This window comes from Pteropus medius, unplaced genomic scaffold (genome assembly GCF_902729225.1).
Source record: "Pteropus medius unplaced genomic scaffold, Ma_sr-lr_union100, whole genome shotgun sequence".
NCBI lineage: Eukaryota > Metazoa > Chordata > Mammalia > Chiroptera > Pteropodidae > Pteropus > Pteropus medius.
Genome location: NW_024342471.1, coordinates 13,837,678 through 13,863,223, shown reverse-complemented (window position 1 = coordinate 13,863,223; position 25,546 = coordinate 13,837,678). Strand labels below are relative to the sequence as shown.

Sequence of the window (25,546 nt, the reverse complement as noted above, 5' to 3'; positions counted from 1 at the left end):
AGATGAACCTGGAAAGGTAATTGAGGACTGAGTCTTAAAGGATCTCGAAAACTATAATTAAAATATTGTTTTCTGCAAGAAGCTAACACAGATTTTAAGAGGTGAAGGGGCAATGTTGAGCTTAACTTTAAAAAGATTACCCTAATGACAGTGATGAGAATGTATTGTAGTGGGAGTTAATAAGGCTAATAAAAAGTAAGTATTGTTTCTGCATATGTCAAATTCAAGAAAAGTGATAGCACAAAATACTGGTGCATCTGGAAATTTTATTTTACACAGACATCCACACTCAAACCCATACATACACACATACCTGGTTATAGAAGTAACAGTCCCTATAACCCAGTTGGTGTGATTCACTCTTTGTAATGAAGCAGGTGGCAGAGAGAAAATGCTCCACAGCATTCCTTTCTCGGAACTGTTCTTAAGTCCAGAGGCATTGATTCAATCTCCCTGCTGGTTCCATATTTTCTTAATTAGTCAATATTTTGATGGTTTGATGACTGGAAGTATTTGGACATGTTTGATTTTTTAAATGACTGTCCTTATTCAGTTAATGTCTCATTGGGCTAGTTCAGTTTTTCCAAGGTGAAAACCCCTTTCATCTTAAGGGCCTTTGATCTAGGTTAGATGAAATTCCCTCTGATCTACAGATGTGACAGAGGCTCAGAAAGTAAGAGAGTCATTCCAAACTGGCAGAGTCACTTCTGCTTCTGCAGCAGTGAAGACTCATGTGGTCCTCCACTGAGTCTTCAGCCAGATGTGCCCTAGCAAATGCATGCTCTTGCAATTCTGGTCCCTAGGCACTCTCTTATTAATATCCATTTTTATTCTGTCCTATCATTCTCCTTTCAAATTGATCCATCAGCAGAGGTTGACCTAATAATTCAATGTCATTATCATGTTTTACTTATAAAATAGCTACTTGCCTAGTCTTCTTTGCAGTTTTAAAATGTAAATCACACTATGCCACTGCCCAACTAACAGCCTGTAACTGGCTCCCCGTTGCCCTCGGAATGAAGTTAAAATGCATCTCATGGCCTCTATTGCTTAGAATAGTCTCATTCCTGTGTACATCTTTTTTCTTATTTTTGGCCACTCTCTGGATTGTTTGATATAGTCCAGTCATATTGATTTTTTTTTTTCTATTCTTTGAAAACACTGAGTATTCTCCAACATATGGCTTTCGTTATTTTGTTCCTTCTTCCCAGAACATTTTCTCTCTCTACCATTTATTGTTTGTCCCCTACTTATCCTTCATAACTATGATTAACTGTCACCTTTCGAGGGCTTCCCAATCTCTAATCTAAATTGTGACCTTTTTTTCCTAATAGTACTATATTTTAGTCCCTCATAGCCTGTATCACAATTATCATGTGTGCAAATGTTTATTCACTCAAGAGTTTCTTGGTTAATGTCTCCCTATTCACTAGACTGTAAGTTCTAAAGTTCAGAAACCACCTTTGGGCTGTATCCCTGGAGACTAGCATGGTACTTGGCATATCTCAGATGCTTGATCAGTATTTGTTGAATGAATCATTATGTTAATTTTGTGATCAAGCGCAATGATTCACTTTTAACTATTCTGTATTTAACCTATTGTTCTCGTGCATTGCTATAAAAATGAGGACCTGCAGGCATGGAGATGACTAAGGTTACTCTTAAGATTTGATGCTGTAGTGGAGATGGGGAGACCAGGGAGGAAACCATTGTGCTAGTCTGAGAGAGACATATGGGGTGCACTTTGAAACTTCATTTCTTAGGAAATCCTAACCTAAGTATTTTTGTTCTAATCATTAATTCTAAAGGCTTCATCATCAAATACTGGCTTTCTTGGACTCCATCATTCAAAGCAGGCCTGGCAAACAGAAGGAATGCCCTTTAGAACGACTTCGTGGTCTCTACTGCCCCTACCCTCTCCAGAGGTCTCTATGCTTCTAACCTTTTTCCTTCCCCTGTCTCCTTTCCAGTCACTGCTTCTTCAGTTTTATTCCCTTGTGGATATTCCTTGTAGGAAAATATTAAAAGTCAACTTACCCTTATTAAAGGATATGCCTCCTTGGCTTTAAAGAGGAAAATAAAAATAATATATAACATTTATTGAGCCCTAAGTGTGTGCCAGGGAAAATACAGAGTGTTGTACATATGTTATATCCTTTAATCTTCACAACCTATGAAGTAACAATTATTAGTATTAGGCTTTTTTCACGAGCATAGAGATAGGGGCTCAGAGAAGTTAAGTAATTTGCTCAAGGTCACATAGCCAGCAAGTGGTAGATCTGCGATTCGAACCTAAACTTTCTCTTGCATATGATCTTACTACTATATTCTACTCTCTCCCAAAAAACATGAGATATGCAGACACTTTTGAGGCCACTGAGAGGATGACATGCTTTGATAGTGATGTCTTCAAATCCCAGGATATAGGCTGTTTCTTACTCCATCCCTTTCTAAGATTGCACTACACTCTTCAGTGGTTAAAATATAACAAGCTTCAGAACGCTGCTGCCAGTCACTCATTCTGTAGTTTTGTTCATCACCTACTATGTGCTAGACATGTTATGTGTTCTCATGCTACATCAGTGAATAAAGCAGAAAAAAATCCCTGTCTTCATAAAGCTTACACGGTCCTGGTGGTAGGGAGTGGAAGAGAGAGACAGGAAGTAAACGGTGGACAATAAAAGACAAGAAAATGATATGGTGTTATAGAAAAATGATAAGTGCTATGAAAAAATTAAACAGGATAAGTGGAATTAGGAGTGATAAGTGGGGAAGGATCATAGTATTACAGAAGATGAAATTGGACCAAAGACTTTAAAAAGATGAGATGTGTGAGCCATGTCGGAAAAAAAAATATTTTTGCCAGAGGCTCCCAAGGCAAGATTGTATCTGATATGTTCAAGGAGAAGCAAGGAAGCCAAGACCATGTTTTAGCTGTAAAGGACCAGAAAACAAGGTTTTAATAATGAAAAATCTGCACTGTTTTCTGTTGGGACTTGGAAATTCAAGCCGGTGGAGCCCATGAGAAGTATGGACTTCTCTGAATCCAGAACCTTCCAGAAGGCACTATTGTAAATGGGTTAATTCCAGATGCTTCCTAACGAAGACCCTTGTACCTATGAGTCCACTGCCACCCCAACCTTCTGAAGCAGAGAGCAAATCCTATAACCTTCGACACCCTTGTCTATGACAAAACACATGTCCGCCTCTTGGGATCTTTCTGGAAGCCACTTTCAGGATCTCTCCTTGGTGCTGATTCTGACCTTTCTTAGCCCAGTAAGGTCTGGCATTGAATCCTGCTTCCATTTGCCCATTACTAGGTTCCACTCTGACTCCAATCTGTCTCTACAGGACTATTCCAAGTCCTCATTTAGGCTGATCACCCATGCTATGACCATGGTGACTTCCCTGCTCCTCCCCTCCGCATCCCAGAATCTAGTATATTTACCCCATTCAGACTCACTCACTTGGTCTCCACTTGGCAAAAAGCCCAGCGTAATGTCGTAAAGGATGTTAGTTAGCACAGTCATTTCTGTTATTGTTTTCTAAAAGTAGTGTTGCTTTTTCAACTGATCCTAGACATGGTGAATGTTTAGTCACCATTACAAGCCATTTATTTAGCATGAAAATTTATTAGTCCATTGTTTAGCAAATTCATCACATTGCACTTTTACTTAGCAGAATCACTTAATTAGTGTTTTATTACTGGAATCGACTGTCAATTATGTGGCTAATTCATTTACTTAGGGAATGAATTTTTTATCTGGGTAAAGCCATTCAAAGTGCACTGTTAACTCTTTAATGATTAAAGATTATTGTCAATGGCAATTTAGTTACAAGGAAAATTAAACCATTTTTTTTGAAATATCAGATGTTGAGAAATTTTTTAGAAAAGCTTAGAGAGGGTAGTTTAAAATCTTTCATGAATTAAAAAACTTTTATTAGCTGAATGGTTCAGAGCATTTCATAAAGCTAAGTAGAATTAGCTGGAGGGTTTTGATTGGTCCCTTTGAATAAATTATTACAATATAATCTTAGATGTTGCTATTGCTGTAATGTCTATACATGCTCTTTCATTAACATTATTTCTTTGAGTTCTCACAAAAACTTTGGGGGGTGAAACTGGGGTTTGCAATTGGCAGTCTCTAAGATGACCCCAATAATCCCTGCCGCCTCTTCCACATCCATGTGTGATGCCTCCCCTTGAATGCAGGCTGGACCTAGCGACTGACTTCTAATGAATAGGATATGATTAAGTATTAGGATGTAACTTTCAGTATTAAGCTATCAAAAGACTATGGCTTCCATCTTGGGTGCTCACTCTTTCATTTACTTGCCCTGTGGGGAGCCAGCTCCAATGTCAGGGGCTACCCTATGAAGAAGTCCACTGGGCAGAGAACTGAGGGAGGTTAGTTTCTGCCCAATAGCCAGCAAGGAACTGAGGCCTTTACTCTAATAACCCAAAAGAAAATTAATTTTCCAACAATCACATGAGTGAACTTGGAATCGGATTCACCTCCAGTTGAGTCTTCAGACTTGAACATCATCATAGCCAATAACTTGAGGGCAACCTCATGAAAGATCTTGAGCCAGAAGTACCCACTAAAGCGGCACTCAGATTTCTGACCCACAGAAACTGTGAGATAATAGATGTTTGTTATTTTAAGTTGCTGAGTTTTGGAGTGGTTTCTTACGTAGCAATAGATAACTAATACATGGCTTAACAAATGAGATGTTATAATACTTTACCTAAAGCCTTTTAGTTAATAAGTAGTAGAAGCAGAATTTAACCTTGGTTCTTCTGATGTGTTTCAATAGACAAACCTTTAGGGGCTTTTTAAGCTTTGACATCCCACAAGTACAACTATTCAGTCTTTTTCTCTATGCTAGTGGTTTCCTTGTGACCTGTACACCTTCATCATCATGAGTTGAAGCCACAAGGATTCTGCAGAAGCTGGTGAGCAGGCTTATAGGACTGCTCTTCTTTACCATGGTTCAATCAGGAACTGAGTCAAAATTCCTTTTTCTGGTCCCCAGTCCCTGCTCCGTCCCCACATTGAATGGTTGTCACAGTAGTTTCCATACATGACTTGCTCCAAACTAAAAGTGCTAAATTCTTAGATCCAGGGTGTGGAGCCAAGGAATCTGTATTTCATATGCTCCGAGTGATTGTTGTTCAGCACCAGGGATTTGGGTCCACTATATTAAACAAAGCGGGTGGCCATATCAGCGATCACCTTCTATAATTCAGCAGCTTAGGGTCTGCCAGGCTAAACTGTGATTTGCATACACTGCTTTCCTAGTTCTTATGAAAGTGTTAGGTATCTGTTTTTTCCCAGAGTAAAGGCCATCAGCTTTGGTTGCTTGAATTTTTTGTTTGTTTGGTTGATTTTGAACAATGCTAACTAAGCTGCCCTACCTCATTCACAACGAGCAGAAATGACAGTGCTTGCTTTTTTTATGAGCAACTCTAGGGCCGCTGGTGAACAAGTTGCATTTCTTAACTGGAAGTTCTCTTAGAGAGCATCTAACCTCTTGCTACTCAAAGTGCAGGTCCATGGACCAACAGCATCAGCCTCACCTGAGATTTGTCACAAATGCAAATTCTCAGGCCACATTCCAGACCCACTAGATCAGAATCTGTATTTTCAACTCTCTCCAGAAAATGTATGCCAGCGTTTGAGAAATATGGGTCTAATCCAACTCCCTAATTTTGATGTTAAGATCCACAAAATTGAAAGTAATTGTGCGAGACTATTTAATGGCAAAACCAGGATGAAAATTCAAGTCTTGCAACTTCATAACTGTTACTTCCACTCTGTTAGTGCCCTGTCGTCTTTGTGGTTTATTATATCCACAAACTTCATTTAAATATCCAGGGCATAGTTTGAAATGAAGAAGGCAGGCTTCTATCTGCCTAGTACAATGGCAAACTCATTTCAAAGAGCTGTTGCACATTTAAATTTCTTCTCCCAGACAAGTTTAGTCATTTCATTTTCTCTCTTTGCATATCAACGAAAGACAAAGTTACCTGTCAGGCTGAAGACTGTACAACTTGTCAAAACTGAATTTCTCTAGTTTAGCTAAGTATTACTTTGCAACTATTTTGTATACCTCTGTTTTATCATGATTTCAATGAATGAGAGAGAGAAAATAAGACAAACGCATGTTGTCAGTGTGAGGCGTTATTTAAGGTTTTTTTCTTCCTCGGAGGGTGTAGTTCTTGGAGCACAGTGATACATACACAATGCAAAATGCTGGGCTGGTTGTATTTCATGTGAGCATAATAACCCTGACACCAATGAGAAGCTCTATATCATGTCCAGCCCAAGCCAGGGTCACAGCGAAGCTGACAACCTTCAGTCTGAGAGAAGCACATTGGATCTGGGTATAACTAAAATTACCAGAAGCCCATCTGGGGAAGAAATGCATTTTCAGTAAATGTGACTTCTCACTCCCTACACCCTCCAAGGCTGATGAAACTGAAGCAGGAAATGAAGGTCTTGCTACCCTCACCATAGAAATTAGAAGGCATGAGAGATGGACCTTGAAAACAGACAGATATTATGTCTATCAGCAAGGTAGAGGATGGATTTCGGAGAGGCAGGTGCAAACAAATAGGTATTTACTGAGCGACCACCTGCCTTCATGGAGCTTAAGTCTGGTGAAGGATATAGACATTGAATAAGTTCACTATTAATTATTCATTCACTGTTGTCATTCATGGAGGTGACATATACATCCAGAAAGACACATTGTAATTCCTGAAGATAGTATTGGAGGATGTAACCTGGTACTCTCAGCTGGGGATAAGGGCAGACAGGACTGTTTTCCTTGATATCTTCAAGCATTCATAAAAGTCAGTACATTTTTTTTTAGTAAACACCCATATACTCACCTCCTAGATTTAGAGTAACATTTTACTGTCCTTTGTCACTTATTTCCCATCTATCCCTCCCTCAGTCTATCGTGATTTTTTTAATTCATTGCAAAGAAAATTTCAGACATCAGTACACTCACTTCCCTTCCCCGCAATACTGCACTTTGCATATCAATAATGCAGACTCAATGTTCTCTTTATTTTTTTTCCTTTGAGGTAAAATTTATATAGAAATAAATGCACGGATATTAAGCTCTTTATTCCGTGAGTTCTACAATTGCATATGCTTGTGCAGCCCAAACTCCTAATGTTATAGAGACAGATCAGGAAGATCCCTCATGCCATTGCCAGTCAAACCTTGCCCCTGCTCCACCCGATAGGTAATCACTGTTCTGACATTTTGGGAAGGAACTTTTGAGGTGAGTTCTGAAGGATGAATAGGAATTCACTTAGCCTTGGGAGGTCGGGGGAAGGTTAACCATTCCAGGAAAATAGCACGTGTGTGCAGATTCTCAGGTGGACAAGAACTTGCATGGCTACACTCTAGTGAGCAGAAGACGGAGAGACACGAGAGGAGACAGGTGAGAGAGGTGGGAGCTAGACCAGTCATTCCCTTTGAAGCCATATTAAAGATCAGGAACATAGCTGAAGGGCCATGGGCAGCCAAAAATGGCTTCGGCAAGGAGCTGACATGCTCAGCTTTGAACTTCTAAAAAATCATCTAAAGAAGAGAACATGGAGAAGCAAGAGAGGATTCAGGGTGATGTGGGGATGCTGTTTCAACCATCATGGGGAAAGAGAGAGGTTGTATATGGGAGGGTGCTGGCCATCTCTTCTTCCTCTGTTGTGTTGACCTCTGAAGCATTGTATTTTTAACGATTATAAATCAATATTTGATTTTCCCTTTGTCTCTTCATCTTTCAGAGATAACAGCCATAAACCTTTTGTGGAAACTGTAGTTCAGAGAGGTTAAGTAACTTGCTCAAAGTCACACAGCCTGTAAGCGGTAGTGTTAGGGTTTTCACTCAGGTCAATTCATGTTCAAAGTCAGTACACTTTTGACCACTTCCCCGTCTTCAGGGAAATATGATGGGATTCTCTCAGTCTTTCTAACTGGAGTCATTTTTTTCCCTTATTAAATCAGATTCATCAACCCCACCAGAATCTTCGAGGTGGAAGATCGCCCCAATTACTCACAATCTCAGCCACCTTGGGTGCACTTTGAGGATGAGTTCACATCTGTAGCCCAGATTTTCCTTTAAACAATGATTTTGGGATGAGGACATGTGAGTCAACCAATTGGCTCTACCAATACCCAGTTTTACTTATTTTTATTTATGCTGCTTGTAGCCCTGCCAAACACAGAAATGGCATGCAGGAGCCACCTGGAGGTTCTCGTGCTTGCAGGCTCAGTCGGTCCCTTCCTTCCTCCTACAATCTGTCTTTTTCTCTGCACAAACTTACCCTCTCAAAAGCCACCTCAATATCATTCTCGTTCATGCTTATGAGAATATCAAAACCATACAATTCTTTATTATTTCCACTTCAAGTAACTTACTGACCGAGATATGTTCTTCTAAGTTCTTTTGAATATTCTAATTATATTAACATGCACAGCCATATACAGAACTTTTACTTATAATCACCTCACAATCATATTAATCTTTCCAATACTGGGTAACCTCACAGTTTTCTTATTACTTTAAATATACTTCATTCTCATCTGATAAGTAATGTACTCCCCAGGAATCTATTTCTTCCCAGCCAATATTTGTACCGTACTTAACCAATAGTTCACAGAATTGTTTAGGCACATACCTCATTGTCTATGTATGGAATATTTTTCTACTCATCAAAGTTTAGATTGTTCATTACTTTGGAGCATACGTGCCTCTAAAAGTACAAACAAATGACAAATAGGCAATAATTAAACACTAGACTTGGATGCTACAAAAAAGGGCTGTGTTTCCAGTGAGCTAAAACTTTTTAAGTCTAAAATTAATATCCCTTGTCTTTTGTGGTTCAACAGTATACCTCCATATACCCCTCAGCTTTATTCTCTTACTTCCGAGTTTGATCACTAAGTGGTTAAGACCTAGGAGCATCCTGTTGTTGCTACAGGTCTATTGTTTCTGGCACACCCAATGTTCTTCATCTTTGTTTCAATTGAATTAGGTTTATAAAACCAACGCTGTGGAATACTGATGTCAACACTTTTGCTGTCTTGTTTTCCTACTCATTTTCATGAAATTACGACACCCCTCCACATAAAAAAAAAAAAAAGAATGGTTTTCAAAATTTTTTTTAATGAGGAAATCCTTTCTTCAAGAACAGTCATACCTAGACTATTTCCTATTTTAAAAAATTTTTTTAAAACATTTAGCTCTGGTTGGAGCAGAGGTGATGGAAATCCATGTGCGTGCACAAAACCCCTCATGGGAGTTCAATTCTCTGGTCCACAGAAGAGACTCTGAACAGAGCTCACCCTTTCTCATTCTGGCTGAGCTCTTAGGACACTAAGTCCACAGACAGAATTGGTTTATGCCTTCCCCTCTAGCCCACCTGGAGAAACTTCCACTTTATGATTTACAAGAACCTGGATTATAAGAGCATCAGGGAAGATGGGGCTCCAGTTTGTGGGGCTCTGGCAGACTTTCGAGTTACACTGAGAGACACTTACTTTCTTTATTGCCACAGTCACCCAGGGTCCAGTAATCAGCCCTAGAGACCAAAACTCAAAGGCTGGTTGAGTTCTGTTGCACAAAGCATCCTTGTGCTGGAACTGCTTCCATATTTTGGTGATGGTCACAGGAATCTGCACACATGACTAAACATAAAACTAAACACACATACACACTCACGCATGAACACATGAGCACACACGCGCATGTAAAGCTGATGAGATCTGAATAAGGTCAGTGGACCGTACTGATATCAATTTCCTGATTGTGACCTTGTACTATGCTTATTCAAGATGTCAGCATTAAGGAAAACTGGGTGAATGATATGCAGGACCTCACTGTGCTGTTTCTTATGACTGCATGTGAATTTACAGTTATCTCAAAATAGAACCTCTTTATTTGAAAAGAAAGAAAGAAACTAGTGCTGGGTTGATCTGTAACTTTTGACCCTGGCCACATTCATCAGAGTCTTCAGATGTCTTTCCTGGTTTTCCCAGTTATGACTTCACTCGCCAATCTAAGCATTTGAGAAAAGTGTTCTACTAATTTCTAGCAGTTGTGGTTTATTTGCATCTTTTCTTCCTAATCATTTTTAACAGAGGTTCATATAATTTATTGGCGTTTTCAAAGGAAAGAGCCAGCTTTTGCTTTTCTTCCGCTTCGTTGTTATATCTTTAACTTCTCTTGTGTTCCATTTACATATGTTCTTTTATTTATTTACTTACTTTCTACTTTCAATGACTCCATTTTTCATATCTAGAAGTTAAATTTGTATTTTTCAGATTCACCCATCTTTTTTCCACGACGAGTTACATTATCTTCCCTTTCTCTTTAATTAATCCAAATGTATTTATTTTATAGTCTCTCTGATTGTTTTATTACTTGCAATTCTTGGGAGGCATATTTTTCTGTGTATCATGTCTCCTGACTCTCTCTCTCGTGGGGATAAGCTTCCTCACATGGCTTGCCATTCTTTATATTTTATTTTCCCACTATGAGTTCATCTTTAGAGGAGGCAGTTTGGTTTTGTGGGAATTCATGTGTCTTGAATGATGAAAATACCTCTATAGGGTGGTTTTTCATTTGCTTGTCAGGACAGGAGGGTTTTCAGAGGTGTTTCACAGGTTTTGTATGTTGTTTTCTACATTTGTAGTTTGTCTGTCACACCACTAGCACACATGTGGTAGAGGTCCAGAGTTTCCGTTTGAAAGCTATACGCCTTTCTTTTTATTCTGCCAATTGATTCCTTAAACTTAAACACACACACGCACACACACATGCACACATTGACACAGATATGCACACACACACGAGTAAATCCTTTAATTTTGAATACGATTGATATATGTTGACTATTATGAAAAGTAAAGAAGTTGACATACTTTTTAAAAATTTATTTATTTTCCCTAATTTTTCAATTACAGTTGACATACAATATTATATTAGTTTTCAGTGTACAACATAGTAATTAGACATTTATATAACTTAGGAAGTGATCACCCAATAAGTCTAATGCCCATCTGACACCATACATAGTTATTAAAATATTATTGACTGTATTCCCTACGCTGTGCTTTACATTCCCATGACTGTTTTTATAACTGGCGATTTGTACATCTTAATCCGTTCAACCTTTTACTCATCCTCCCAACCCCGCTCCCATCTGGCAACCGGAAGTTGATATACTTTTATTTTTAGTTATGCATCAATCACCCACTTTGTAGTTTTGGTTGGTAAAAGTTTATATTTTAGGTAAGAATTTTTATATTAGTTTTTTATGTGATTTCTCTATAAGAATACCTTTTTATAGTTCATTCTGTTTTGATTCATATTTATTTTTATTTTTATACACATATCTATGTTTAACTGATTTTGGTATTTAACAAATCGGTTCTTTTATAAAATGATTACCTTCAGTATTGGGTTTTTTGGTTTTTTTTTTTCTATTTCGCCACCTCCCCAAGCCTCTGGAAAAGAATCAGAACCACTATAATTTTTGAATCTTTGTTTATCAGAGAATGTCTTTCTGTAGCTTCACGAATAAAAACAACTTATATCAGAGTATCATTTTGGGGTCTCAGCATTTTCTTCTCAAAAATTTTGTTACATTACTTTCTCCCATTTAAATAGGATTAGCATGCTTTCTTTTCTTTTATAGATAACCATTTTTTTCCAGACTAGATGTTTATCCGAGTGTTTCTACATCAATAATATTTAAACAATTGTATCAGGAGATCTGTTCTATTTTTAAGTTGTACATGGAGAACACTTTATATTTGAAGATTTATGCTTTTATTCTGCCAAAGGGCTGTTTTTACATCATATCCCTTATTGCTTCTGTTCCATTTATTTGGTTTTCTTCTTTAGTAACACCAATTATCTGTCTTTTATATGTCTGTTTTCTTTTCTCTGAAAATGTCTTTGTGGTGCCTTCACACATGAACACACATGAGTGGATTACAGATACAGAGGAAATGGAAGTCTCATTGTTAAACCCTCACATTTTCACAGCAAGGTTCTCAGATGAATTCTCCACAAGTTTCTGCCTGTGGCTTATTCTCATTCCAGATTCTAGTGTCCATTTTAATTCTGCTATCGTATTTTTGGTTTCCTCACAGTCTTCCTTTGCCTCACCCAACCAATCATTTTTCAGTTGCTTCTTAACCTGATCCATATTTTGAAAAATCTGTCGTGTCACTATTTAATCTTTGACTTCCTTTATTCTTCCATGTTTTCTAAAATGCATTTCTACTTTCCATTGTGTAGATTAAGATGCCAGTAACAGAAAAAAAAATCAAATTTGCTTAAACAATAAGTTAATACGTTACCTCACAGAACCAGAAGTCAAGAGTTAGAGCAGGTTCCAGGGTTGGTTGATTGAGACGTCCAAGAATGTCACTAAGGACCCAAGTTCTTTCAAGTTCTCTACTTTACCATCTCACGTAGCATTTCCTTTAGCCTAGATCCCCTCAAAATGCTAGATTGCTTTAGTTCTAGGCATGAAACCCACATGTGGAAATGCTCAGTGGGAAAGAGGGGCCACTGGAATATCTTTCTTAGAAGTAAGGAGACCTTTCCTAGAAGCCCCTTAATAGAACTGCTCTCCTTGAAAATTTTTGAAAATTGGCTAAGGGGATAGGAACATGTGGTTGGCTTAAGAAAACTGAGATTTGCCCCTAGGTCTAGGAATAGAGTCATCCTCCTGAGTCACGTGGGGAATGGGTGGGCACCCAAACCCATCTGAAGGCTCAGCTGGAAAGGAAGAAGGTAGAGGATGACAGTTGGGTGAACAGCCAACACCGACTGCTTATTCATTCATTTGAAAATTGTATTTTTCTCAGCATCCAAAAGTGTCATTTTCTTTATTTTTAACATGGTGGATTTTTCTAAGACCCATGTTGTTTTGTTTCTGTTTACTTAACTTTAAAGGAGAAGCTATCTCTCCAGGACCGGTATTTGCCATAAACAGAGAAGGCGGACTCTCGCTGTTGCCTTCACCATCTGACTGGTCGGAACTCTATTCTGTGGCTTAAGCAGGTGAAACAGTGGATGGTCACAGGCTCCATCCCTCTGTAGACTGTCCGACACCTTCCTTCCATCTGACACAAGTACTGTGGAAGAAGGAACTCATACTGTCTTCACAGAAAGGATTGATTTCTTTATCAGAAGGAGTGAATGAATCCAGAAGCCACCTTCCCCATGACTGTTCCCATCATGGTTTGTTCCCTAATACTAAGCCTGTGTTCTAGGATCCAAAAGTCTTCATCCAGCCTCTTTTGTATTTGCCATGCCAGGGCCCCAGTAGAAGGGATTGAGGGAGATAAAGGGCTTAGAGATGCCTAACACCCTATATTTGGTGGGTAGAGTTCTCGATTCTGAGCTCAGGAAAGGAAATAGGAAAAGATGAAGCATTTCTTATCTATCCATCAGGCCAGTGTTACCTCGTATAACAAACTATGCCATGCCAATTACCAGTTATTTAATGCCCAGTTCAACTTCGTAAAACATGGCACAGTGGAGTGGCATTGTACTTGCTATTAGTTTTACAAATTCAACCCTATACATTTGGCCAGACTTAAGAATGAGGAGGTAATTCCATCTGCCATTACATTGAGTGAGGGGACAACTCCAAGTAGATATGAGATGGGGCATGTAAAGCTACTGTTTCTCAGAGGTCACGACTCTATATATGTATTCTAGTTTAAGTCTAGAATTCAGAAATATAGAACAAATTTTTCATACAGTATGGCTCCTCAACACAAGCCAACTACTGCATTGGCTGTTTCACCAAAGAAATTGCAGCCTCTTCCAAGTCTAGACAGGAAATTCTCTGTATTGAATTAGGTGAAAGACGATTTTATACAATTTCAGAGATTTTTAAGAAATTTTGATAAAATGAAGTCTTCATCTTTGCGCACATATCAAGTGTGATACTGATATAATTAATGGATATTCCTCCCAAATTCTGACACTAGATTAGTCTACAGACTTAGATTTTAAGTTTATTTTGCTGAGGCTTTATTGGTATTTGGTGAGAGAGAGGAGCTGAGGCATTGCCTGCTATCCAGGGGCCATCTTAAGGTTTCTTCCAGTAAAATCCCATTGAACCCTCATAACAACCTCCTTAGATGATGATGATCACTATCATCATCATTATCGTCATCATCATCATCAGTGCCACCTATACTGCCAATTACAAATGACGATCTTAGGCTCAAAGCCACTTTTCTGAAGTCCCATAGCTAGGAAGTTGTGGAGTTCATATTTCAATTCAAGTTTTCTCTTCAGGTTCTGTGCTTTGACCCTGATACCTGCCGTCGCCACAGCCCCCACTGTGTTTGCTCTAATCAGATCTCCACTCTGAGCTAGGTGACCGGCTTCCTCTCCACCTCGAACCTTCTGTCCTCTCTCAGGCCCCTCCCTTTTAGTGAGCAGTCGCTAAATACTTACCTATCCACTCTTCATGCTCTTCTGCTCTAAAGAGCACATAGATTTGAGAGGAATTGTAGTAGATGAAGTAAATAATAGATGCCGGTATCAAAACACTACAGGAATTCGATTGGCTACGTAAGAAATTTTGTCTTGACTCTGTGAAAGCTTTTGCTAGGAACAACTTGATCAAAGCTGTGTAAAAAGAACTGTGAAAGCAGAAAGAGCCCTCAGGAGCCCGATGGAATAGTCCTGTCGTGGGCACCTGCCCTGGGCTATAGCAGCAGCAACGGAATAAAATGGATGGCTGTGGAGTGTGTCATGAAGGAAAGAAGAGAGATGCCCTAAAAGACTCCCCAGATGCCCTTGCTGGTCTGTGGATTCCCACGTGCCTGACAAGACATCTTGTATGACACCAGAACAACTATCGTCTTCAATGCTTACCAGATATCAGGCATCATGTGAGCACTTACCATGCTTCATCTCTTTGAATTCTCACTACACTTCTTTCTAGATGAAGAAACTGAGGCTCAGAAATGTGGCCCAGGTCACACAGCCCGTAACGGGTTGAGTAAGGATACCAACCCCATCCTGTCTCATTCTGGGATCCGGACTCACAGCATTTCTCGGGGTGTGGGTTGGGCTCCTCTTGTGGGATGTGAATAGTTATGTAAACATGTTAGTGAGCATTGAAACAAAACTAGCATATCACACCCACGGTTTAATGTTTCACTATCATTCATAATAAGATGGTTGAAAGTTGATTTAAAGAAAAAAGTCGACTCTTCCCGTAAGCGGCCTGAGGTGACCTCTGAAATTGGTTCGCTATTCACTTGACCCAGAAAACCTCACAAAATCATGCAAATTAAGAGGTTTGAATCTCTGTGTTTGCTTTAAGAACACTCGTGAAACTGCCCAAGCCATCAAGAGTATGCATATCTGAGAGCCACCAAGTATCGGAAGGATGTCACTCTACAGAAGCAATGTGCGCCATTCCGTTGTTACAATTGTGGAGTTGATAGGTGTGCCCAGGCCAAACAGTGGGGCTGGACACAGGGTCGGTGGCCTAAAAAGAGTGCTGAGGTTTTGTTGCACGTGCTTAAAAATGCAGACAGTGATGCTGGACATAAGGGTTTAGATGTAGACTGTCTGGTCATTGAGCACATCCAGGTGAACAAAGCTCCCGAGATGCAGTGCAGAACATACATGAGCTCCCCCTTGCCACACTGAGATAATCCTCACTGAGAAAGAACAGACTGTTCCTAAACCAGAAGAGGAAGTTGCACAGAAGAGAAAGATATCCCAGAAGAAACGGAAGAAACAAAAACTTATGGCTCAGGAGTAAATTTAGCATCAAATAAATACTAATAAAAGTAAAAAAAAAAAATTTGAAGACATAATCTTATAGATCTGTACTCTTCAATGCAGTAGGCACTAGCCACATGCAGCTATTTACATTTAAATTCCTTGAAATTAAGTTAAAGTGAAAATTCAGTTTCTTTTTTACACTAACTTAATTTCGAGCACCTAATGGCCACAGGCGGCTAGGGATTATCATATTGAAAGTGCAAATATACAATACTTCTGTCATCATATGTAATTCTGTTGGACAGTGCTATGCTAGAGCCATCTTACACTAGATCAAGGTCTTTTCAGAGTTTGCTCTAGCTCTAAATCAGCTCTCTTTAGAACTTGATCCAGCTCTGGATAAGTCTACATACACCTGTACTGTCCACTACAGTAACCGCTAATCACATGTGTTATTAAGCGCTAAGAATATGGCTAGTCAGAATTGGCATGCTCCATAAGTATAAAATACACATCAGATTTCAAAGCCTTAGTATGAACAAAGAATGTGTCATTATATATATATCATTATTAATTTTATACTCACTATATATCAAAACATTATTTTGATGTATTGGGTTAAATAAAACGTATTATTGAAATTAATGCCACGTGTCCTTTTTTTTTTTTTTTTTTTTTACCTTATTCAATGTTGCTACAAGAAAATTTTGAATTACATATGTGGCTTGTGATGTATTTCCACTGGACTTCTTTGCCCTACGATGTAATTCTGGAGTGTTCGCCCTTTCCTTGTCTCTTTCTTTCTCTAGATCTCTGCTGGCCAATACAGTAGCCATAAGCCACATGTAGACATTTAAATTTAAATTAATTAAAATTCAACACAATTTGAAATTCAGTTCCTCAGTCACATTAGCCTCATTTTACATGCTCAGTAGCCACGTGTGGTTAGGGGCTACCATATTGCACAGCCCAGATGTAGACCATTTCCATCATCGTGGAAAGTTCTGTTGGACAGAGGTGAAACAAGTTGACAGAGTTATGGCAAACCCACAGAGGTGAGACGTGAATGCCTAAAGCTTGAGAAACGTTTGCATGGTGCCCAACTGTGGCCTGTCATCCTCCAATCTCCTAGGCACCTGTCCCTCCTCACCTTTGTTGGGCTTGTTTATGCACACCTTACTTCGTCTCCCCTGCAAGGGCTGCAGCTTGCTTATCTCCCTCCTAATGCCCTCCTATATGTACATGGTGTTTCACACCGTACTCAGTAGACATCTGTTAACCAGTTGGAGTGGCCATTCCTAGCAAGAAATTGGAAATATGTGGCTGAAGCCGGAGGGCGATCTGTCATGGCTGGGAGCGGGGGGATGGAAAAGAGAGAGAAGGTTAAAGCCATATTAGCAAGGAAAAAAGGAAGAGGAACTGGTAGAGAGACAGGAAAGGAGTCAGAGGGAGAGTGACGCCCTGGGATCTCACGCACGTCACCAAAGTCCCTCTGCCTGGCCCACCAGCCCCTCCCAGGCAGCGACAAAAGTTTATCGCAAGGGAATTCATGGGCTTAGGCAGCAGCCATAGAAAAAGTAAAAAGCAAACAAACAAACAAACAAACAAGACACCCAAATTATTATTATGTGACAACCATGCAAGACTCATCAACGAGAAGTCGAAATGGTATGAGAATGAAAGGTCTGGTGAGGAGAAAAATGAAAAACGTTCTCTCCCTGGGCCAGCTGGTTTGAGTTACATTTTATGAGCAGCATGTGAGTTCCAGCGCCCTTGTTGAATTAGCTGCAGAATCGCACGTTAGTTTTAAGGCTCCCTCTCGAATAGGGACATCATAACGCTTTTTAATTGGGGCTGATAAAAACGTAGCATTACTTGTAGGTTCCTGAGAGAAGTGAGTTGTGAAATTGGGTTCTCATTAAACCTAATGATGGAAAATTAAGGATAGTGCGTGTGGTGAAATGGGGTGTGATAAAAGGCATCGCTTCTGCATTATCAGAGGTTAATAAGGGAATAGGTGAGGTGCGATACACTGGGAAAGAAAAGAGTCCAACTAGTTGGATTAATAAACCTTGAAAATCCCTTGGTTCCAAGTCTTCATAGCGTCATTAGCACCAGCGTTGACATTATTACAAATGTTCGGCAACACAAGTTATTAAATTTCAAATGCATTTATTTTCCATTGCAGTATTGATTTTGCTGACACCAAGTTTACAGTCTGTCTAGCAATGTGTTTAGGGAAAATATCCATATTGGTAGCTATTTGGTTTTGGAAACATTTGGCATCTCACAAAAAATTGCCAGGTGCCTATTTCTAAGAAGGCTGGCTCTTCTAGGCATCCGGTCTCCCAGGCAGACCATGGGTCTCTGAAGACATCTGTCCCCATATATGATGGTGGCTTAGGTGGGAAACACTTACAGGTCTCCAGCTCATCCTCCCCTGGGAATCGTGAAGTGCAGTATCTAGAGAAGCAAACTCAAGTATTTCTTTCTTCTCCATCCCCAACCCCACCATACTATCCATCACAAGAGAGATGTTTGCGGGAAGGATGCTTCATTTACGTGGCAGCTGACATGGCAGCATGACACCTACTAGAAATAGTGTGAGTCTTTAAAGAAAGGAATTCTTCTTAAAACCCTTCCGCAGCTTCCCACCGGCTTGAAGATTCTTGTACATTCACAGCTTTCCTGGACCAACCTCACATCCTCTCTTATAGCTTTGCCCCCATCACATTTCTTCCCACCACCTTCACTTCCTGTCAGCCTCCTTGCTCCTACCTTAAATGCGCTTGGCTTCTCCAGCTTCTGTTCCCATGCTTCAGATGGTTCTTCTTGTCTGTTTTTCCTGCTAGACCATCAAGCCTTGAGGATGGAATCTGTATCACGCTATGCACTGCCAGTGCCTATCAGAGTCCTTGGCACAGAGAGAATTCTCAGTAAATCTCACTGCTGATCACAAGAGTGCGATGGAGAAGGAAAGCAGCACCCCATCCCCGCCCCCTTTGCCAAGCGCTACGCTTAAGCAATGCCTGTGAAGATGTGTTACCTATTACTTAAAATCCCAGGAGAAAACGTTATCAGCACTTTTACATGCAGTCAGGAGGCTGTGCTAACATCTCACTTGGGTCTTTCTTCCTTGTGCATAAAGCTATAAACGCTAGATCTTTACATTGGCAATTCTGTCCTTACTAGGAATAGTTTTTCTCATGTTGTCACGCAGGAAGAAATTTCACTTTCACATATAGAATCAAAGTCTGATGGATTATTGTGACACGAGAGACAATCAAGCTGAAGGAAACATGGATTTTTGCAAGGACGAGTTGCAGAAAACCGGGACTATATGCTAAGCCTCCAGGGAATGAGTGTGGCATAGGCTTACTGGGGTCTGCCTGGGAGCCTTGCTGTGTCCAAACACATCTGGGTGACATGCATCGAATCTGGCAGTTCTCATCTCATGCATGCCACAAACAGATGGGCCAGGGCACACAGATTGGGTATGTCTTTGGGAAGAAGTCGAGCGGACCAAGCCCAGATAGATCTGGGAAAGATGAACAGCCTTGAAAGACCAAGAAGGAATGCCTGGCATCGAGGTGGTAGGGCGAGAAAGTGGTTTTACTAGTCCATGGGGAACAGAGGAATTCAGCCTCAGCAGGCATCGGTGTGACCAAAATAATTGAAGGAATTAGAACAACTTCATGAGTATAAAGATTATCATCAAGGGGGAGTATAGATCTTATATTAAGGAGAGATTTTATGAAGGAGATGAAGCATAGGACCCAGGTGTGGGAGAAAGAGCTGGCAGAACTGACGGAGGAAGTTCAAGCCTCCTTACCTGTGAGGTATGTTCAAGGACAAGCCTCCTTACCTGCGAGGTATGATCAAGAGCGTTAAGTGGTAGGGAAATTAGATAGTAGGTAGATGGTGGTCCCTGATGCAGAGCCCATAGTGGGAGAGAGCAGATGAGAGGGTCAGGGTTCCTGCTATCTGCTGGTGACCCAAGACTGGCTCCAGTTCCTCCCAGTATAAAACCCAAAGAAAACAAACTAATAGAGAAACCAAGTCACAGGGTTGCAGGCAAATGGCCCAAAAGCATATATGTGGCTCTGATCTCCAGGGACCCAAGGCTCTCCTCACCTGCAGGCAGGCACCAGAGACTATTTCCAGACACCCTCCTTCCTAAACAGGAGGGTGCTCCCAGTATCCAGCCTATCTGGATTCTCAGAGGTTCCATATTGGCCAGTAGTGGCCAAGACCACCCCAACGAGCCTGGAGGAAGGACTGAGGCAGGGGTGACAGCCAATCTAGACTCTGTCTTTACTCCATCAGTACACACCCTTGAAACAGAATGAACCAAGGTTATTTGTTTCATGGTTGTTGTTGTTGTTGTTGTTGTTGTTGTTGTTGTTGTTTTAATTCTTAAATCTACCACTACAGCCATGCCAGGGAAGTAATGTGTCTCTCTTTTTGTGGTTTCCTCATCGGTTGAATCCTGAGTTAGTTCCTTCTGCCCTTCTCAGGTCATGCTGGAGGGAGGCATATAGTCTAGTGGATAAAGCTCTCATCAGTGATGGTCTGTTCTGCCTCCTTCTCTTTGAAGCAGACGGTAGCCGTGGAGAGCTGTCCCAGCCCACCCTCACGATCCAGACTCACCCCTACCGGGCCTGCGACCCTGTGGAGATGAGCTATCCTCGGGACCAGTTCCAGCCCGCCATCAGGGTGGCTGACCTGCTGCAACACATCACCCAGATGAAGAGAGGCCAGGGCTACGGGTTCAAGGAGGAATATGAGGTAAGATACCAGCCTGTGGGGAAATGGGTACAGAGGCTCACGGGTGCCTGGACCAGCAGCGTCAGCATCTCCTGGGAGCATATTGAAAACACACCATCTCAGGCCCCACCTAGACCTCCTAAATCAGTTACCTACATTTTAACCAGAACCTGGATGATTTGTATACCCTTTAAATTTGAGAAGCGCCATCTAAGAGAGTCTGATTCCTCCTTTCTGCCCCCCGCTTCTTTCCCACACTCTCTTTCTCTTCCTTTCATAACCCAGTCATCGCCAAAAGTTCTACCCTGTGGAGTCACAGCTTCTTTCACTATGAAGCTAGAAATGGCTCAAGCCCCCATCCCACGTGTCGTAAGAAAACCGGCAAATCTCCCCTGCCGCGATTCTGGGAGGCTTGCTTGTTCCCGGTCGCCTCCTGTCTTTGCTTCTGTTGTGTTCTCAACCCTCCAGGCCAACACCTCCTCTCCAGTGACTGCCGCCCCCTCTCTCTGTACCTTCTCCTCACCTCTGCGGTAGGCATCCCGCTCCTTCCTCCCTAAAGCATCTCTAATACGAAGGGTTCGTGAGTGGCAATTGTTAACACAAGGTTGGGGAATAAGGAAGGCTTGCAGCAAAGTGCAGGCAATGCCTGGTTCCCATGTCCTCACAGATCTTGGTATCCACTGCCTTTCCCAAAAGTTCTTCTTAGCGTCCTATTTGTTTTTTCCAGGAGCCAAGAAAAGGCCTCCCACATCCCCTCCCTTGATTATGCAGAAAAATTTCTTTTTTCGTCTCACTCTTTTTGTTTCAAACCTTGCCCTTTAGGCCTCACCTTTTACAAATGAAAAGTAAAATAAAATAGAAAGAAAAACTCTTGAAATGTTTTCCTGAGCTAAGGAGCACCTCACTCCCCCTGAGGAATCCTGCAACCCTCGTCAAGCAGGTTGAAATCCAGCTGCAGCCAGCTTTGAAAATTTTCTTGTTTTACTTCTCCTTTCCTCTCTGTCTCCCTCTCCTCCTTCCTTCCCAAAATATCTTTTGAGCATCTACTGTGCACCAGGCTCTGAGTTATATGAACTAGTTTTTTTTGTGGCTTTTTTTTTCACATACGGCATGTGCCCCAAATATGCTGGGTTCGGCTTCACTGTATGCAATGAAAACGCATTGGCTCAGATGAGACACATTTGGAATTCTTGATAATGCAGGCTAAGTTTATCTCTCAGACTATATTCTCAGAAAGAGCTTACAAAGCAATTATTTCAGAAGTTATGTGAGGTCATGTAATTGTGCTAAACTGGGTGTCCGGACAGCTGGATTCCAGTACAACAAACTGTATGACCTTAGCATATCGTTTTGCTACCTGAGTTTTAGAATTATTTTATTTGTTGAGTGAAGAGTTTGTATAGGTAATTTCTAAGGACCCGTCTGGCCCTAAAATTTATGGGAGTGTAAACCATGGTGGCAAGGGGCATATCTGACACATTTACAAAAACGAAAACGGTTATATCAATGCATGTGAGTAATTACCAGCTTGGGAGAACCAGCAGTTAATTTCAAATTTGGTCCAAGTAAAGTAGCACATTTCATATGCTCAATCTGCTGATTTGGGGAAGGAGACAGTCTCATCACCTCCCATGCCTGGGCCTTATTCCCCAGGGGCTTGGCTGAATAGTCCCAATCCTTTAAAGTGGGGGGGGGGGAGGAGGAGGGGTAGTTGGAGGAAGGGGGTAGTTGGGTGCATGTGTATGCTTCTACACACATACATAGATCTGTTTGCTGAGCAAATGGCACAAGAGAGTGTGTTGTTTGTAAAGGCATATTCAGTATTATGATGGTTTCATATGTCAGTCACAATACTTAATTTGTTTTAAAGTTTCAAAGAGCATTAAGGTATATATGTGACTTAACAAGTACTCGAAGCCTGAGAAACATTGTTCTAAGAACTTGCATGAAATCCGAAAACAAAACCAAAAACACATTTGACTACTTTGGTTCATTTCCTTCCAGAATAATATCTTTTTTAAAAGCATCCATCCCTGAGTAGTTTTTTTTTTTTTATTTGTACCTTTTTGCATTTTTCAAACTTTCTCTTTTTTTTTTATAAGCAATAGAAATATATTTCTCATAGTTCTAGAGGCAGGGAATTCCAAGATCAAGGCTTTAGCAGATTCAGTGCCTGGTGAGAGTCGCCTTCTGGTTCATAGATGCCCATCTTCCCTCTGTGTCCCTACATGGTAGAAAGGACGAGGGATGTCTGTGGGGTCCCTTTTATAAGGTCACTAATCCCGTTCACAGGGGCTCTGCCCTCATGACCCACACACCTCCCAAAAGTTCCATCTCCTAATACCATCACACTAGGAATTAGGTTTCGATATATGAATTTTGAGGGGACACAATCATATAGACAAATATTCAGTCTATACTACTCTTCTATAACTATAATACAGTGATAAAGGTGAGGAAATCTAACATTGATATATTTGTGGGGTTTTTTCCCCAAAAAACTTTCTGGCATGGAAATGAACTGTTTTTATAATGAGATAGAAAACAGTACATGTTGTTCCATCATTTGGACCTCAACCAGAAATATAACTAACTAGACTAGCCTTGGCCTCAATTAGTTCAAATTATTTTAATCAGTTAGCTAGAATGCTTAGCTTCTAGTTAACAGTATTTCCTGATTAACCGGAAGTCAATTTGAAAGCATTGCTTAATAGGAGTCTTTCCACAATGTGCTAGTTCACTTTCCTGGACTATAGCTGGCTAGTGCTTTGATCATCAAAGCTCCTATGATGTCTGGAGTTTACTTACTGAGCATAAAAGACTATGTCCTATAAGACATAAGACTCCTGGGTCCCAAGATGGTCCTAGATATTTCGGATATGACAGTGAACTAAAGGGACAAAGATCCATGCCCTTGTGAAGCTTGTGTTCTAGCAGGGGAAATGGGAAATAAACAATAGACTTAAAAATCAGTAAGTTGTTTTATAATTACTTAATGTAACATGTTAGTAAATAATGTAGTATGCTAATGAAAAATACTGTTTTCTGTGTTACAAACTACCCTAAATTTTAGTAACATAAAACAACCAATTTATTGTGCTCGCTGATTCTGTGAGTCAGGAATTGGGACCGGGCACAACAGGGACAGTCTGTATTTGCTCCATAATATTGTAAAAGTGGGGACTGAAAGCATCTGAAAGTGTCTTTACTCGGCATGGCCAGTGATTGATGCGGGCCGACAGCTGGAATCTCAGCTGGGGTTGTCAGCTGGAACACCTGCACATCGCCTCTTCAGGTGGCCCAGGCTTCTTCACAGAATGGTGGCCTCAGGATAATTGGACTTCTTATCTTGTAGTTCATAGCTCCATAGGTGAGCCTCCTAGCTAACGAGGTGAAAAGTGCATCACCCTTCATGGACCCAGACTTGGGCATCACACAGCATATCTCCTACCACATTCTACTGGTTCTAAGCAAGTAATAACCGCCTGTGTTCTAAGAAAGGAAAATTAGACTCCATCTCTCTATGGACGGAGGGGCCATTGCAAGATTCTAAAAGACAATGCAAAACAGGAGCTATTGGGAAATACAATCTTTGGATGATACAATCTTCCACAAGTACCATGGAAAAAGAAAGAATACAGCAACAAAGAAAGGTGATGTATTCCAGGGATGTGAGGTGAAGGGGGCTCTAATATTAAATAGGGTAGAAGGATAGTCCTAAATTAGAAGGTGAAATTTGAGCTGAGACATGATGGAAGCTCTCTGGAGGAAGAGCATTCCAGATCAAGGGGATCATATACCTGGCATGTATAAGGAGGCCAAGAGTGGCATAAGTAAACAAAGGTCAAGAGTAATAGAAGATGCTACTAGAAAAATAAAGGGAGTACTGACCATATAGTGCTTTCTAAGTCCTTAGAAGAACTGTGGCTTTTGCTCTGAATGAAATGGAAAGCCACTGCAGAGTTTTGAGAACACAAGTGATGAATTATCTGGCATTGTTTTGAAAGACTCATTCTATCTACTGTGTTGAGAATAGACATAGGAAGGCAAAGGTAAAAGCAGGGAGACCAGTTAAGAGGCCCCAGCGGGAACCCCGATGAGAGGCAACGGTGACTCAAGCTAGGAGGTGGCAGTGGAGGTGGTGAGAAGTGGTTGGATTCTAAATCTATTTTAAACATACATAGAGCCAACAAGATTTTCTAACACATTCGATGTGGCATGTGACAGAAAGAGGAATCAAGGGTCGCTTCGAGGTTATTCCCTGAACCACTGGAGAGATGGAGTTGCCACCAACAGAGGTAGAGAAGCTGCAAGTCAAGCAGACATTGGGGCACTGAAACAATTGTAAGTTTAGTTTTTAACTGAGTTTAGGATGTCTGTTAGACATCTTAGTGAAGATGGAAAGTAGGTAGCCGGAATTTGGGAAAGAAGCCTGGGCTGAGGAGAAATCTTTGACATATAGATGATAGTAAAGCCACAATCCTGTTCAAAGTCACCAAGCAAATGAGCATAGAAAGAGACAAGGATCAAGGACTGAATTTCAAGGAATTTTAAACTGAGATGTTTGATTGAGAACTTTCCATAAACCAGGCATCGTCCTGAACTAAGGAGATGAGATAGAGAGAGGCCTTTGCATTCTGAGGAACTTCAAGCCTCTTCTTACAGACAAGCATAGAAACTGATCATTTCGGTATCCTGGCAAAATGTTACAATAATGTATGCCCAAGGGGTGGGGTCCATTCAGCCTACCTTGAGAAGAGACAGCCAGTGGCTTTCTGGGAGACATAAATCCTAAACCAAAGCTTGAGAAATAAGTAAAACCAAATGAAAGCAGGGAAGGGTGTTCTAAGCAGAGGGACTGAAACAAGCTATGCATCGAGGTATGCAGGGAAGGATGAGTTACTAGAACCAGAGCAGCTTGGTACATAAATTGTGGGAGGTAGCATGGAGGGAAATGAGGCTGAAATTGTCACTAGGGGTA

At 40.7% G+C, this 25,546-nt stretch overlaps 1 protein-coding gene and 1 pseudogene across 2 annotated transcripts in view; both read left to right on the top strand.

Moving 5' to 3' along the window:
* The window catches only part of PTPRT (protein tyrosine phosphatase receptor type T), a 937,324-nt gene that overhangs the window by 835,517 nt on the left and 76,261 nt on the right, over positions 1–25,546 (top strand). For both annotated transcript variants that reach the window (XM_039864357.1, XM_039864356.1), the window contains one exon: positions 20,396–20,586. In XM_039864357.1, coding sequence (XP_039720291.1) covers positions 20,396–20,586 — 191 coding nt within the window. The remainder of the gene's footprint in view (positions 1–20,395; positions 20,587–25,546) is intronic.
* Positions 15,349–15,877, top strand: LOC120603677 (60S ribosomal protein L17-like; annotated as a pseudogene).